The following is a 17,568-nucleotide window of genomic DNA, read 5'->3' on the forward strand; positions in this document are numbered from 1 at the left end:
CTACAAGCTCAGTTAAGGATAAAAAATTAATTTTGTAATTCATTGCTTTTGTTGGTTAATGTATTTTTTTTAAAAGCTTTCATGGGTAATATTTGTTAATATATACCACAAGACTTACCTTGGCTATAGTTAGCATGAGTTTAACTATTTCAGCAGTGTTATGAACTGGAATTACACGTAAATTACTGCCCAGGAATCTGCACATCAGAATAACCATAGTTACATTTAAAATATATATTTACAGTACATGACAGCTTAAGGCTGAAAATCCCTTCTCACATTATCCAAGTAATATTTCTCCATCCAAGCATTTCCCACAATTCTGAACATCTGGGCTGCTGTCCTCTCTCTGCATCTCATGGATGGCACCACATGGTCTGGCCATATCCCTTCTGCTCCTGCTTGCTGCTAGATTGTCTGCCTTCACAGCAGCAGACAGTTGCAGTTTCTTTGCCTTCTGCCCTTCTATTTTTACTTTTCTACCCAGTTTATTGGGCAGTGGGGAGCAGTGTTCTCCCTCCTCAGCATTCCTCTTTCTCCCTGGGTCAGTTAACCTCTGGGGGGTTTAACTGTCCCTGAGCCTTCACTGCAGCGTCTCCCTGCTTGCTCCTCTGCACTTCTTTCCTACCATACTTTTGTTTCATAACCCTCCCTACATCTCACTACTTTCTAGACATCCAGAATTGTAGGAGATGCTGGGCTTCAGAATGGAAAATTTCTTACCAATACTTCTCTTCCTGCTAGCAGCATCTCCCACAATTCTACCTGTCCTGGTAGGGGTCATGAGTCAACGGTCAGATATTAAGTTGAATCGTTACCATATGACTGTTTTCCTTGGTCTAATGTACATAAGTACTTCATTATCTCTGGAACATTTGTTAACGATGTTATGCAAGTTTTACAATTTGGGAATAACTTATATGACAGCAAGCAGAAGCACAGGGTGAGTGTCCAGACCATGTGGCACCAAAACACTGATCTGCCTCTGAGCTGCAGAGAGGAGAGCAGCCCAGATGTCCAGAATTGTGAGAGACATTGCTACCAGAAAGGAAATTATCAGTAAGAAGTTTTCCAATCCTACTTCCTACGCTCACCACCAGTGCATGCAGAGAGTTTGGGGTTTTGTTTTGTTTTTAAGGCAAATGGAAGGTTGACACTATTCCTACATCCCTCTTCTCTTTTCTCCCCCACTCCCACCCATGCGTCTCCTGGTCCTGTATTTTATGAGGTGTTGTTACAGGAGGGAAGCTCCCTTCTTTCTCTGGAGTGCTTAGTGACAGAGACCCAAGCCCTATTCCACTTTGCTTGAGATAAAGCTCCTTCAGCAATTGTGTGCTCAGGAAGGATTGAGACTGTAAGCACTGCTCTGCCATGCCAGTTGCAGAATCATTTTTCACTCTCAAAAAGCCAGTAGGCAAGTGGATTTGTTGAGGATGGTAGTAGATTACAGTCAGGTGTTTGAAAACACTAAGAAATAGGTTTAAATCTAAACTCCCGTACTTTGTTACTGCACTATCCAGACAGAATGTGCTACCTGTCAGATATACACAAAACAAGAGGATAATCCTGATAAGAATTTCACTTTAAAAACACACTTATGTTGCTCAGGGGGGTGTTTTTTCCCACCCCGACTGACATAAATGTTGCCAACATAAATAGTAGTGTAGACATGGCCTACGTGTGAAAAATCAGGGCGACACGGGATGAGAATGCTTTAGAATAATCAGAGGTTTAATCCAAATAAGTAGCCAACTGTTCAGATATGTATGGCTCCTGTGACCCTCCTTCTTGTGACTATAGGTAAGAAGATTTACAAACCAGTGAACAAACATTTGTTAAATATTTCTTCATACAGACAAGACTTGTTATGGGAAAGTTGTGGTTTTTTTCGAAATTTAAGAAAAATAGCAAAATTTTCCAGTCAGTATTACAAACCTAGAAAAAAGAATCGCTAAATATATTACGTAGCACTGAAGTGATTGAAGAAAGTGTTACTTGTCATGCTTTCAAGAGTGTCCCATGTTGTCAAGTTGACTGACACGTCAAAATGATTTTGAGAGCACTGTTTTGCACATTCTCCATTAATAAGACAAGCCAGCATTACAAACATTAGCCTCTGGCTAATTTTCCACTAGATGAGCAAAATCAAATTCACCTGTGTGACGATTTGGGAAATCTGTCTGTAGCACTTACGAATTCTGGTTGATATTATGAAGTTGTTACTATGTAAAATTGCTGTATCATGGAATGCCTCTAGGTCTGTGTATCCAGACCAAGGATAAGAGCAGATTGTTAAGGACTATCCACATCTGAATGGGTCTTACCTGGGAAGAACAAAGGAGTTACTGCATACTAGGAGAAACTAGTTCTCCAACTTCCCTCACCAGTTTGGGGGGAGAGGGGCAGGGTTTCAGTGTCTGGCGTTTGGAGAGTGGAAAATTCCAAAATATAGGATGAAGAAGCCAAAGTGTTGAGGGCAGCCTTTAAAAACCATAGCGGGTGAAGACATGCAGGCAAGAGTAAGGGGATGGATTAGCCTAGGTGAGAGAAGGGTCCATGTTTCAGAATGCAAGCCATGTATTTCAGCAGAAGGATTCTGGCTGCCCCTGACAACTCTGACCCCAACCCAAACAGTGCTCTGGAGTAGTGAGGAAACCGGGAAATGCATGTACAGTTTATTATTTTTGTACTGAGGTGAGTATTTTTTGTGTGATTAGGTAAAAAGCAATGGTGTTAGAATCCTGTGCAGTGTCTGTGTTTTATGTGTTACACTGTAGGCCCAGGAGACCCACATGGCTAAAGTTCTGGGACGGGGTGAATTTAAATTCTGGGTGGAAGTCTAAGGGCTTAGCACCAGTGGTGGATTTAGAGTTAGTGGGTCCCTGTGCGCAGCTTCATTTTCTCCCCCCCCACCCCCCCCACCTTTGGGATTCAGCCAAGAAAAAGAACATTCTCTCTTATCTCCCCCCCGCCCCCGTTTTTCATTCTTTCTGTTCCAGGCCAATGGGAGCTGCGGAGTTGGCGCTCGGGGCAGAGGCAGTGCGTGGAGACACCCTGCCCTCCCAGGGACCACAGGGACATGCCGGCCGCTTCTGGGAGCAGCATGGCACAGAGGGTGGGAGGCAGAGCATGCAGGGAGCTGCCTTAGCCCTGTTGCTGGCATGTCTCTGTGCACCCCCTGGGGAGAGGAAGGCAGCAGGTTTCCATGCGCTGCCCAGGGCAGGGGTAGGGCACAGAGCAACCTACCCTACCTGCCAGGGGCGTGCAGAGACGTGCCCCGCAGCCAGCCACTTCTGGGAGTGGCGTGGGGCCACTGGCCACAGCATGCAGGCAGCCTGCCTGCCTGAGCCCTTCTGTGCCACTGGCCGGGACTCAGGGAGGTTGTTAAGTGAGATTTGTCCTGCACTTTGGGGGGGGCCCTGTCATTGGGGGCCCCGTGCCACCGCACAGTTTGTTTCATGGTAAATCTGTTCCTGCTTAGCACTGTTTTTAAGGACTCGGTAATGAGCTGTGAGGCTGCAGCTCTCAGGAGGGGGATACTAGACAGAGGGTCTGAACCCTGAGCATGTGCCTAGGAACCCCAAGACAGAGCCTTGGCTCTGTTGAGACTCTGGAGACTTAAAACACCTGAGGATTCAGCAGTTGATCACCTCACAGCAGTCTGGCAAGTGTCCAGCTTGGCATGACCTTTGAAAATCTGTAAATAGGACCTTTGTGCAAATATTCATCAATATTACATCTCATTATTCTTTAGTAATAAAAATACTGGTCCAATTAAAGACATACCTTTTCTGAATCCTGAATATTAAATCCCATTCTTTTGGTCCATGCAAGGCAGCTGACAAAAGCAAAAAACTATTCCGATGAATGTTTATGAACTTCTCAGTTCTGTCTAAAAACAGTTCTCCTCCTGTCTTAAACACGTCTTGTGTGTCTGCCAATAGAAATGCAATGCCTAGAGAAGAAATTGATTACAATGTAAGCTCAGTTTACTTCAAGCTAGTAATGAGGTGTAGCCTTCTAACTACTAATAAGTCATCAATAAGCAGAACTCCCAACTCAAGCATTACTTTAGAAGGCAAAGGAATATAAAATGTGAGTCAATTCGCATACCTTGGCAGTAATGTGCAAGCCAATGGGGATGGCCAGAAGGAAATAATGTCACAAACTGAAAGACAGCAGCTGCAGTCACCAGCTTAAGATTTGGTCATTGAAAATCTACAACTTAAGATCAAATTACAAGTTTTCTACTTAAATGTTGTTTCCATATTAACATGTGGATGGGAAGTCTTGAAATCCACAAAAGATACAGACAAATTCTAGGTATTAAATGGAATGAAGTTATAACAATTGCCAAGATTTGTCAGACTTCAACAAACCTTTATCTCTAAAATTATGCAGAAAAGAAGCTAGAAATATGTGGGGAACAGCTTAAGAACAAAGACAGAGCATCTGCAATGGCAGATTTGCCATTGGGCGCCTAAAGGAACATGGAAAACTGAACATGCCAACTGAAAGAATCCCTTTGTTGAACCATCCTCAGACAGGGAAACTTCTGAGACTTAGCAACATAGAGGATCTGCAAAGAGCAGCTCAGGTTAGACAGGTGCATTGGAAACTAATTCATGCCTCATGCAATGTTGATGGCACAGAAAGAGTTCAGATTCAGAATAAGCAGAACTATTTTGTCTAAGTGTCACTTTAAACAACTAAAGTGCTGTTTTACTCTGAAAAGCAACTGTAGAAATAGTAATATGGGGTTTCACGTTTGTTGATTTCCTGTGATTTCCTGGTCAAATCGGCTCATTTTACAGAGACACATTTTTTTTTGTAACTGCCAGCTCAGAAAATTTGACTTGGAAGATTAAGGTGAAGCTGGTTTTCTTTTCACACATCGTCACCCCTAGTAAAGGTTTGTGCAGTGATATTATCTCAGCTAGATTCAGTCAGGTGTGACTGGGATTCAGTAAACTGTTTGATTAATGCACAGAACGAATAGAATCCAACTTAGTCACTCTTAGATGAATGGCTTCAGTAAAGCTAACAAGATTAAATAACAGCAGATTTTTTTTTTTAAATCACAAAAGTCATTAGGTACACATAAGGAGCTGTTCTGTCAAGTAAGATGACATTTTATATAATCACTTTTCAGAGTACAGCTGCACTTTAATGCAATAACTAGTATCTGATTTCTAACCACAGCCCCTCTTCTCCTCACTTCCACTCTTCTCTGATGTTGGCCTCTTGAAAAAGAAAACACCATCGCACTTTCACATCCACCATTCCAAACTATATGACATTTCTGCAATGTAGCTTTTGTACAGTTTCTTAGGTCTACTCTGTGCTACTGCAAGAGGATCTGCTCCTATACCCTGTTAGAATTTCTGGTGAGTTCTTTAAGAAATATGTGCTGCAATTCAATTTACTGTACCGGAAAGAGAAAAAATCATGGATCCATTTTCCACCGAATCTGAATATCGAACTCTGTGGTGTTGACTCTGTAGAGATGCTGAAACTTCATGACTCTAAATAAATGTAAAAAATATATTTTAAAACGTGCTTGCAATCATATCAACTGGACTCTTAAAACAGAGTCTGACTGTTAAAAGGTCTTTAGTACCTTAGTTTAGAAAATATTTTTACTCCAGTAGCAGTAATGATTTTAAACAGTTTAACTGAACTTTTGCATAATTGATGAGAATATGAAAAAATTTCATAGCTGCAATAATGATTTAGATGTGAAATAATGGGGTGACAATCCTCTAATTTTTTACCTCTTCCATTATAACCAGCCTGTCTAGATTCATTTTGTCACAGGAAACACTTGCATAATAAACAAGGAAACTTCACAAACAACGTTTTACAGTCAAATCTTTGTTTTTAAAAATGATGCATAGAAGGAAGATTTTCAGACAGTAGAAATGTACACACTAGATGTTTGCCTGCAATTAAGTAGAATGGTTTGAATGAATCAATATGGATGTCAGCATTTTACTTGAAGGACAGATAGATCAGAAAATACTGCTCTGGACAACATCCTTACCGCGGGAGCTTCATGGCAGAATACAAAATGCTTAGGAAAGCAAGATGACAACACTATGCAACAATGTCATCTGAAGAATGGGGTGGACTTGTGCATATTTTTCAACCTGCAGGTTGCATTTTCTAGTGGTCTAGAAAAAAACATCTCAAACAATTGCACACATTGTGGACTGTGACTTTAACATGCTCAAATCAGACTTCAGTCTCCTCAAGAGTCCGAATTTAAACCAAAAATTGTGCACCCATATTTGAATCTCCTAATTTATTCTGTAATTTATCCAAAGTATTAATACTGTATGATAGAAGAGATAAAGTCTTCAGGGGGGAATCTAGAAGACTACACTATCCTTGCTGGAATTACTTACATTGATCAGCTGAAAAAAAATATCCATATAGTAGTATCAGTGCAACAAGAAAGACAGGGGTTAGGAAAACATTTAACTCACAACAGCAGGTAGCAGGAGTACTAAACTGGTACCAAACACGAAGGGAAATAGCAGAATAAGAAAAAACATGAAGAAAAAGGTAGGTCTACAGTAGCAACAGGTTTAGCAGATAAGTGACACACATTTTCCTGTATCTATTATATACTTTAGCATTGCATAAAATATTTTCCTGTTATAAAATCTTGGAAATACTTGACAGTTCAATGTTAGTTGACCAGAGGTGCCAATTTTCTAATGTGTCGGGTGGTGCTCCACCCGTTCCCCCAAGGCCCCATCCCTTCCCCGCCTCCTCCTACCCTCACTCTGCCCCTGTTCCACCCCCGCCATGCTTTCTTCTCACTTTGTTGTGCCCCCTCCCCCACGCATGCCCTGCCCTCACTTCTCCCTAGGGTGACCAGATAGCAAGTGTGAAAAATCGGGACAAAGTGTGGGGGGTAATAGGCACCTATATCAGAAAAAGCCCTGAATATTGGGACTGTCCCTGTAAAATCGGGACATCTGGTCACCCTACTTCTCCCCCTCCCCTTCCAGCACTTCCTGTGGAACAGCTGATCACGGCAGGCGGGAGGCACTGATTGGCATGGCTGCCGGAGGGTGGGAGGTGCTGGGGGGAGGGGAAAGAGCTGATCGGGGGGTTGCTGGTGAGTGGGTGCTCCAGCCTCAGAGCATCCCCAACTCCAGTGCCTATGTAGTTCACCAATAACTGGTATACAGTACCTGGAGAGCTGAACTCATGATAACAGTTGTGATCCATCTTGTCTTTTCCTGCCCACCACTTTCTGCCATTGTCACAGGGGTCATTAATATGTCTTCAATGAAATCTCTGGTAAAACTTTCCAAAAGCTTAAAGAAAACTAGATAGAGAGAGAGAACAGAAATGTCAGCCACCAACTGAAGAGAACACAACTGTAATAAAGGACACACATTAATGGTGCTTGGTCAAGGCACCAGGGGTGCCTAAAGACCCCAACTGAAATCAGGGCCACAATGCCTGGGCATTTTACAAACACAGGGTAAGAGATAGTTCCTGCTCTGAAGAGTTTACACTGTAAATCCACAAGGCAGACCATGGGTGGAAGAAAGAGCTACAAGCAGATTATTGGGAGCTGAAGCACAGAGAGATCAGCTGACTTGCCCAAGGTCATGTATAAAGTTTGTGGCAGGGCCACTTGCCCAAAGATTTCACAATCCAAAATCTATTGTGTTAGCTTTGAACTAATAATTAAAAAAAAATCAGTTTGTTCATACTAGTGTATTACTTTTTTGGAGAAATGTTCTTATAAGTCATATAAATATTCTGTATCTGCCCAAGTGTGGTGGTTAATAAACACTGTAAATATTGTTCCCAAAGGAATCTGTTGCATCTATGACCATTTTGTTATAACTGTCCTACCATTCAAATGGCTGAGGTGAGAAGGACTAAAGAGAACTCTGCTTTGGAACATGTCAGCAGTGTTTCTAACAATCCAATTTCCTCCCAAAACCTATGAAGAGGTTCAGTGACTTGGCAAAAGTCCCAGTGAATTGCTGGCAGAGCGTGGCTTAGAATTTAGGATTTCCTGATGTTTTATAAAATAAATTACACATCAGGGAGTGTAGCAGGGCTAAGTGTGCTTCCTTCACATGACAACAGGGAATGAAACCATCATGAAATGATTCAGTGGATACATTTTTCAAAAGTGCCTACATTATTTAGGAACCTAAATCCCATTTTCAAAAGGCAGTTTTGCAATTTTGGGCCATTTTCACATAGGTGCTTTTGAAAGTGTTACCTCAGGTCTCCTCCATGGCACAGCGCAGGTCACTAAGCTTCTGAGCTGACCCATAGCCCTTCTCCTTGTTGTTTGCATTTGTATTTTTGAAAGGTATGTCTAGGTCTGACACATTTAATAGACCATACCTTCTTCACCCGGGGTAACTTTACTGGGAGGAGGCTGAGGGGCCTAGGCAGCTGTACCAGGAAGCCCTGAATCCTCCAGCCTAGCTCTGCCATCGATCTGCTGTGACACTTTTGCCAGTCACTGAACTGCTCTGTGCCTCAGCTCCCACCTGTGAAAAGGGAATGAGGCTGTTGCTCTACCTCACAGGAGGGTTGTGAGGCCTGCTTTGTAAAGCTGTGGGTAAGCTCAGCCCGGTCCCATGTGAGGACTGGTATCAGGCTCTCTTTGGGGATGTTTCTACCTTTCCCAGTTAGAGGCCACCCTCAGGTCTGCTATTTTAAAGAACATGACAAGGCGCAGACCTCAGATCCTTGTGAGGCCTCCTAGCCACCCCTCCCCCCAACACATTGCTTGTCGGAAGGCACTCGGAAGGCGGGACTTGGGTGTCTAAGGCAGCTCGAGATTGGCTGGCACTCCATGTGCAGAGGCGTCAGATGAGTCGGTGCAGCACTGCCACACTGCTGTGGGCCCACTGTCTGAGCAAAAGCCAGCTCGGGGGTCTGCCAAGGGGAGGCAGAGGAAGAAAGTGATTAACTGGAATTTTGAGCCTTCTAGCTCTTCAGGTTACGACCTAACTAATTCTGCCCTTTTGAAAGGCCTGGCTTCATGGCCACTACTGAAGCAAGTGGAAATGTAGCAGGCAGAATTTGGGCCTGTGTTTGAGGGCTCCTCCCTCCTTTTGGTACCACAGCCACTGGCACCTGGACCAAGTCATGGAGTAACTTGAGACTTTCCTCTCAGGTGACATGCCCCAATTCAAACCCAACGTCTCTCTGTGATTCAGGAAGTTCAAAAGAAAAAGCAAAGAAACTGCAATTATTTTATCACCAGGAAGATAATCTCTGCCTCTATGTGAAACGGGAAAATGGTGGAGCTCAAGAACACAACTGTTTCTCTGCACTCTGTCTGGACTCCACTCCTCTCTCTTCTGTTCAACATTGTTTTCTGATTGAGGGGCCTGTGTCCCTGGGTGAGTCACCACTGGAAATCCTGAGACTTTGGAAGCCACCCTAATAATTTCTCTATAAACCCAAGTTTCAGTCTGAAAGCCTGTGGCCATACAGGTATGAATACATGAGCTGCTTGAGAGATACAAAGAATTGCTGATTGCAGGCAGAGATATAGGGGAGCCCTCAAAAATACAGAGCAGTAAAATGACAAAATGATGAAATTCAAAAATAATTTAAATTTTCTCCAGATCAGGGAAAACAAAGAAAAAAATAACAACCAACCCGTGCTGTTACTGCGGTGATGGAATGTTCCAAATATTTTCTCTCTCTATGGGCCTTTAATGTTAAAGCATGAGGCAGCATCTTGTCTGGAGAGAGAAGCAGCCTGAGAATGCTGGTACATACTTTTTTGTGACTATAGGATGCCTATCAGCGCTTTGCAGAGGGAGGAGCCGGAGGCCAATAAAAGTAGGTACTACAAACAAGTATTGTTGGGCCCAGCCCCTGCATTTGGATAATAAATGAATGTGTACACTCATTTGTGTAAAGACACCAGTACATTTTTACTGCAACATGGACTGCTCAGACTCTGTGCAGAACAATTTCAAATTAATGAAAGGTGAAGTGCACATTAAAAAAAAAATTAAATAACGTTTATAGCTCTGCGCTGAATAGGCCAGATGAGTTAACCTAGCAAAGAGAGGCATTCAACACCTTAGCCATTTCTCCCTTTCTATTCCTGGCAAATAAGCAGTCATCTTCGAGTGCCTGCTTCTTTCTGTTCAGTCAGATGCACAAGCTAATGTTGAAGGGGGGCGGGAGCCTGCAGTCTGCCTTAGGGAGTAAGTCAAGTCCATATTTTTTAATACTGAAGATTTTTTTAAAATATTTAAAATACTTTATATTCTATAGGGAGTAAAATAAGGGAGAAAAACATTAGACTTCCTACCTCTGTGTATGTAGGTAGGCTTCAGTGCTCTTTTGGCTGGGTATGATGGTACTAATAGAATGCTGGGCCATTTCTTGTGACACACTCATGGACATTTTACACAGAGCCTGCATGTCTTTTCCCATCTAAATATATATCTTAAGTGTGTTTATGGAATAATGAAGGGAACTTTGACACAGATTGAGAATCTAGCTAGTTGTTTATACATTGACATAGTGCTGGTTTAGACTTCGTGTGTGTGTGCTCTTGTTCTGAAGTTAGTATAAATCTAAATAAAAGGCACCATTTAATTCAAGTACTGGTGCTATATTTAGGGTGCATAGCAGTGATTTTTTGTTGAAGTGAATCTGCCAAATTTGTAACAAGAGCTGCCCCTGAACTCAGAGATTTTGGAACTTGTCTAAACACAGATGTACATTATAAGTTATCACCTTTTGAAGATGGGGAATCCCAACAGATCACAAGGTACAAATGTTAGCAGGTAAGTAGAGGAATAAAGATTAGCTGCTTACTTGTATCTTCCTTTGTTTGTGGAATATTGCTGGGAATGTTTGGTATGTTATTTATTTCTCTTTGAATGTTGAAAATTATAAGTTTTGTTCTGGGTAGTTTTAGGCTCTCTTAAAGCCAGCAGGTGCCAGGGTCTGGCTTTGTACACAACAATGAAGTGTTTTTCCCTGAGATCCTAACATTTTATTACTATGGTAGAGGGTCTGGCTATACTAAAATTATATCTAAAGTATACTGAAGCTGCAATACACAGTAGGCTCACAATGCCCTATGAGAGAGAGCAAGGTGCTGCAGATAGGACACTAGTTTGGAAATCAGTAGATCTGTATTCTGTTCCCAGTTCTACCAGTGGTTTGCTTTGTGAGCTTAGGCACATCACTTAACTTCTTAAACCTAGACCCACACATGAGGTTAGGCATTGCAATGCTGAGTATTGTGGCAACTAGAAAAATCATAGGAACAGCACTGCAATCCACAAAGCCTGAATTAGGTTCTACAATGAATGGGGTGAGATAGGAGCCTTAGGATGCAATCCACAACAGCTAACAAGCTAGGTGGGGAGCTGACTAAACTAGCCAATAGAAGATGTTGACCGCAGGGGTGTGGGCTAAGCCCCTCTCCTTTCACAGATTAGCACCAAAGTCCAGGCTGCAGGGAAGCACCTATCTCTACTTAGCAATCCATGAATGGGCACCCCTCAAAGTCAGGAGGCTTAGACATCTAAACAGCTTCTTACAGGAATGACATGGATGCCTCCCTCAGTCCACCTAAAACTGTGATAGTGGTGGAAAAGGAGCTTTTAGCCCAGTGGTTGGAACACTCACCTGGGATGTGGTAAACCCACAGTCAATTCCCCCTTCTGCTTGAGGGGAAGAAAGTATTTGAACAGGGCCATTCCCCACCCCCTTAAGCAGGTGCTCTAACCACTGAGCTACGTGATATTCTTATGTATGTCTTCTTCAGTCGCTCCTGTTGAAGTTGTTCCACTATGGACAAATACTTAGACAGTAATTGGGTCAGAAAGAGAGAAACTGAGAATGACTCTGTATGTTGGTGGTTAGGACATCCACATGGGAGGTGGAAGACCCAGGGTCCAGTGCCCCTGCTCCAAGCATTCTTTCCTTGTTTATCCACAGTAGAAAAACTTCAGCAGGAGAGACTGTGGGAAGCCCATGTCAGACTATCCCCGTGGTTAGAGCACTCAAATTCTCTTTTCCCTGCTCGGGAAGAGGGGAAAATTGAACCTGGGTCTCTCACACAGGTGAATGCTCTAACCACTGAGCTAAAATTTGTATGGTGGACACCTTTTCTTCCTCTCCCCAGATTTTGAATGGGAGCCAGTGTGGTAGGTGTGCTCAGAGCTCACCTACCAGAAGAGGTCCTACACATGAGATAGGAAAGTGAATGCCTATTTCCCCCGTTTGTGGACTGCTCTGGGGCTCAGGTGGGAAAAGGAGCGTGTCTGAACACCTGGAGTGAGAGAGTAGAAAGCAAACCCAGAAGCAGAAACATAATCAGCTAGGGAACTTTTATCCTTAACATTTAGGAGCTGAGTAAGCTTAGGCACCTATAGCGTTTGGCAGGAGTTTTGTGGATTGCAGTGGAGCCTAAAACTGGGACTTACGTGCCTAAGTACCTTTGTGAATCCCACCCTTTATGCTCAGTTTCCCCATCTGGAAGAAGAGGATAGTAATACTTACCTTCTTTTTTGTTGAGTGCTTTGAGATCTTCAGCTGAAAAGCACTTAAGAGCTCAGAGTTATTGCACCAGCTCAACTCTGGCTGGTTTTCCTCACTAACTTTACAATAATAATTTTATTTCATCTTGCATTACTGCTGTGTATCAGAATCTCTCAACTTCAAGTGCCAGAATGTTATAATGAAAAATTAATTGCCCATACCACTGCGTGCTATGTTGCTGGACTTCAAAGCTGAAGCATAAAAATCAATGAAAAATACATTAGTAAATACACAGTATCACACTTCCATGTTCAATGAAGAATGGAAGGCTGTGCAAGAGTAGATTGAAATCTCTTGGGAGAAGTGGGGCCAGGCTGTTTCATTAGAAAAAACAAACATCTATGATTTTGTTTTCAGGTTCGAAGCTCTGTAATGGCTGTAATTTAAAATCTTTTTAGAAGCATTGTGTTTGCTAAAATTTAAAAGGGAATGGGATAGAGAAGAGAACTTAGGTAGGTTTTTCTATCTAGTATTTTCCCCCAGCTCTTCTGCATTCTAGACAGCTCTGGTCTTCACAGTCTAATGTGTTGCAAGAAATCCTCTCCCTCTCCCAGAAAAGAGACTAGGATTGATCTAGGTTTACACAGGCAGCACTTTTAGCAGACAGAAGAGAAACTCAGGCTCTTGCCCTCATTATTTACATTAAAAAGAAAAGGAGTACTTGTGGCACCTTAGAGACTAACCAGTTTATTTGAGCATGAGCTTTCGTGAGCTACAGCTCACTTCATCGGATGCATAGCATATCGTGGAAACTGCAGAAGACATGTATTGATGTATTGATGTAAGACATGTAAGATGTCTTCTGCAGTTTCCACGATATGCTATGCATCCGATGAAGTGAGCTGTAGCTCACGAAAGCTCATGCTCAAATAAACTGGTTAGTCTCTAAGGTGCCACAAGTACTCCTTTTCTTTTTACGAATACAGACTAACACGGCTGTTACTCTGAAACCTGTCATTATTTACATTGTGACCTTGGTTAGTTATTTAACTTCCATGCCTTATTTATGGATCTTTAACAGTTATCTCACAGGGATATTATGAAGCTTCAAGTAATAGTATAAATGCCTAAAATTATGACCCTTACAAACCTGCATTTCATTTTTAAAAGCTCATCCATTGATATGCTGCAGCATTACCACAATCAGGTGCAAGTGTTCCTTTTTGCATGATAACTAAGAACAATCCTCATTTCCTTCTTCACCATCTCATTCATCTTGAAATTATGAAACTTCCCCAACTGGGTATGAAAATCTAAACCTATGATCCCCTATTTTAAAGTAGTAAAAGCCAATCTGCCATGATGTTTTTTAAACCAAGATAGGATACTTTTCGATCCTAATTAATTGGCGAATGATGAAAAAGTCCACTAAAAGCTTATTATTTCTAACCCTAAAATAATTCTGGCCTTTCATCTCAGCAGCCAAGAGGAACTGAATTTTTTCAGGTCAAAACTAGATACAGGTTTTCACAAAAATATTTTCAGCTGAGTATGGGGGCAGATTCTTATATTTATTAGTGAAAAGAATAATGATTACGCTCCAGATCTTATCTAAGTTTCCTCTAAAGCCACTTTACCATGATATCTATTCATAATTTTACTCAAGCAAGACTTCAAGTCAAGGGAACTAGATTTTTTTTAATATAAATGTATAGTACTTATGTAAGCATTGCAGCATCTGGCCCTAGGTTAGTGTTATTATTTAGATTTAGAAATTTCATTTTCTAGTAGCTCTTAGGACAAAGATACTGGATACTTCTTGCTAAACTTTACATTTTAGACACCACTCTTTTACCCTGGGGATACAAGCCACTGACAAAAGTAAATAAATAATTACATAAAAATATTCAGTTTCACAACTGGCTAAATGAGAAAGTAAAACATACCAGCAAATAATCAATCCTATATCACACTTCAGCAGTATCAGTATTCCTGAGAGAGAACATTGCTAAAATGCCTACACTGGATTATTAAAGATACCATTTAGGATTTAAGAGTCCAACTGAGTCAGGGCAAATTGAGATTTTATTGATTGGGGTCCTAGATTGCAACTCATCTCAGGTAAACCTCTAGGAAGTCTTCAGAGGGAGAGAAGATTGCTCAAAATTGTCAAAATATGATAGTTCTCAGCAGCTGTACTGTATTATATATGTAAACCATGGCAGCACAAACTACAAAGTAGCCAAGGGTATTGTCTGCATTATCAATCTAAAAATGAGCGGGCCAGTCAGTTTAGAAAAATACGTAAACTCAGTGTGATGAAAGGATCAGTATTTGTTGACCTACCAAAAAAGTATAATACTGCACTTCCCTGGATGCAACTATTAAATTAACCCCTCCCAGGAAACATATATTAAACCCATGCAGACATGAGAAATACAAATGGCACATTTAAACATTGACTTGCAACTGGGTTTGAGTATTGATAGGAGGACATATTTGCACTAATTTAGTGATATGAAGTAGGATACCTCCATATAAATGGTACAGGGTTGTTTAAACAAACAGAGACTCAGACACAGGAAATGGGACTATCCTGGACAGTGAAGGCCTCAAGAAGACTGTTACCTGCCCTGGTAGCCTCACATGCTTCTATACATTGCCAAGAGTCAGAGTTTTAGGCCTGAAGGAACCACTAGAATATCTATTCGGGCCTTCCGTATATCACAGGCAACCAACACCACCCAACATCCACACACTAAAACTAAACCCAACAACTGAAATGAGAGCAAAGTATTACAGCCCACATGCCAAAAGTTTTGGTTTTGAGGAATCAAGTGATAATTAGTACTTTGGGGCTAAATACTTCCTCACACTATACCTATGCCAAGCCTGAGTAGACAGGTTTGATGTGAGAGGATGGGAGCAATGCAAAGGGTAAAGAGAGGAGCAGTTCTTCTTCTTCCCCTCCAGTTTGCAGAGCCACTTCTTGACTGTTGTAGTCCTGAGACTACTGTAGCCCCTGCTACTCCTGGGCCTTACTGTGCAGAAGAGAAGAAAGGGCAATTGCTATTTGATCCAGGCACTGGTGGCTTCACTGCTCTTAATCCAGCTCTTTCCTTGAACCCCAAGCCTTCAGGAACATTCAAGGCACTCCCTGCATATACTTCCCAAATCTTGCCTTCCCCACTTGCCCATCAGAACTGCATTGCATGTGGGGCCTACTCCTTAGAACACAGGAAAAAGCACAAATGTGAATGTGTAGAGAAAAAACATTCAACTCTCACTGAACTTTGTAGACCAATTTGGGAGTTTTACGAGGGTGGAAAATGCACCATGTTCTGAGTGGAATGTACAAGCAGATTAAGAAGAGATTTCAAGATGTGCATCTGAAGTCATTTGAGGAGCTGCAGTTCAACTAAGGTTGTGGATTCTTTGAAATGTGTCGATTTAACAGAGGCATACACTGACTGATTACTCTGAACAGACTCACACTGTCGATTAGACAAGTGAAAAGAAAACTGATTTTGGAAAAATTATTTTAAGCTTCCCTTTACAGAGAATAATTGGACACAAACCCTGAAGTGCAGATACAGTCATTTTATTGGCAACACTTGGCTCTGCTCAGGGAGGCTTTTTGACATTTTGCCAGGCCTACCTTTGTATCTCTCACCAGTTCCAGCCTCTCACCCACTGGGTTGGATTCCCCCATTTAGGGAAGACTGTAGTGGAGGAGAGGGCAGGTTCATGTCTGGCTACTGATCAAATCACCTCTGGGTACAGAGCTGAAAATCCCTTCCTACATCTGTCAAATGGCACTTGGGGCTCCTACTCTCAGCTATGATGGTGATGATCATGATATAAATGATTAGATAAATTAGATTAAATGGCTTTGCACTAATTAGTCAAGATACTCCCAATAGCAGTGCTTCCTCAATCTCCAGGCCAGTTCTCACGTGTTCTGGGGTAGGCACAAATTTCTTGATATTGGACTCTTGGGGTAGGCACAAGGTCTCTCATCTCCGTCTCCTATAGATTTTCATAGGAAAACTGACCACTTGTCTTTGCACAGCCTCTGCTACGCTATTCCCTGATGACACAGAAAATGAGCACCCAGGAAATGGTGGTGCTTCCCTTTACAGAAGAACAAGGCAACTCATGGGCCGCAAATTAGCTGAAAAAGGAGGAAAGTTATACTTTTCAGCAATAGAAAAAGAAGTGAGGACAGTGGTTCTAGCTATCCTTTCATGTTACCCCCGTGACGGGGTCAGGCCAGACAGCTATAGGGGAGTGGTCTCATGTTGGGTTCTGGGAAGTGAGTGGGCGGAAGCCTGCCCACTGCTAAAGGACCTTGCCCCAGCCTGTGGGGAGGATCCACAAGGTCCAGGAACTCAAATAATTATGGGGGACAACCAAAAATATAACAAGGACAGGTGTGAAGGTCAAAGGGTCAAACAAAGGGAACCTGAAGGGACACCGAGCAGAGAACCCCGGACAGCACCCACTGCTCCTCAAAGGTATCAAGGGAGCCAGTGGACGCTGCCCAGAGGAACTCTGCCCCGGCTATGTGAGCGAAGGCAGGATCAGAAATAGGCCCCACAGTCACAGGAAACCCCCTCAGCCAATCTCCTCTCCTGGTCTTATAAATGGCCACATTGGCCAACGCGAGGAGGAGGTTGACAAGGAGGTGCCGTGACTTTGTGGGGCGATGGGTAGGGTGTGTGTATATGAAAAGGTGAGGGGAAAAGTGCAGCCAGAAACGTAAAAGGATGTCTAGGAGGAACCGGAATAGGGGTTGCAACCCAGAATGGTCCTACTGGGTGCTGGGAAGTGGGTGGGTATAAGCCTGCCCACAGCTAAAGGCCCCTCCCCCAGCCTGGGGAGGAGCTACTGAGTCCAGAACTCAACTAAAGTTGGGGGACAATGAAGAAAAAAAACAGGAAGAGGTGTGGGGGTCAAAGGGCCAAAACTAGGGAACGGGAAGGCGACACCCCGGACAGCGCCCACTGCTCCTCAAAAGCATCCAAGAAGCCAGTGGACGCTGCCCGGATG

The 17,568-nt window shown here is 42.6% G+C and overlaps 1 protein-coding gene across 8 annotated transcripts in view; it reads right to left on the reverse strand.

Annotated features, from left to right (window-relative positions):
* The window catches only part of LOC102941321 (protein SPO16 homolog), a 97,035-nt gene that overhangs the window by 1,626 nt on the left and 77,841 nt on the right, over nucleotides 1-17,568 (reverse strand). For 7 of the 8 annotated variants that reach the window (XM_037906443.2, XM_043521366.1, XM_037906446.2 and 4 more), the window contains 4 exons: nucleotides 7,206-7,342; nucleotides 5,432-5,525; nucleotides 3,787-3,955; nucleotides 119-197 (listed from right to left, as the gene is read on the reverse strand). In XM_037906443.2, coding sequence (XP_037762371.1) covers nucleotides 119-197; nucleotides 3,787-3,955; nucleotides 5,432-5,525; nucleotides 7,206-7,342 — 479 coding nt within the window. The remainder of the gene's footprint in view (nucleotides 1-118; nucleotides 198-3,786; nucleotides 3,956-5,431; nucleotides 5,526-7,205; nucleotides 7,343-17,568) is intronic. The other variant, XM_037906444.2, reaches the window with a different exon arrangement.

This window comes from Chelonia mydas, chromosome 8 (assembly GCF_015237465.2).
Source record: "Chelonia mydas isolate rCheMyd1 chromosome 8, rCheMyd1.pri.v2, whole genome shotgun sequence".
In the NCBI taxonomy this organism is placed as follows: domain Eukaryota; kingdom Metazoa; phylum Chordata; order Testudines; family Cheloniidae; genus Chelonia; species Chelonia mydas.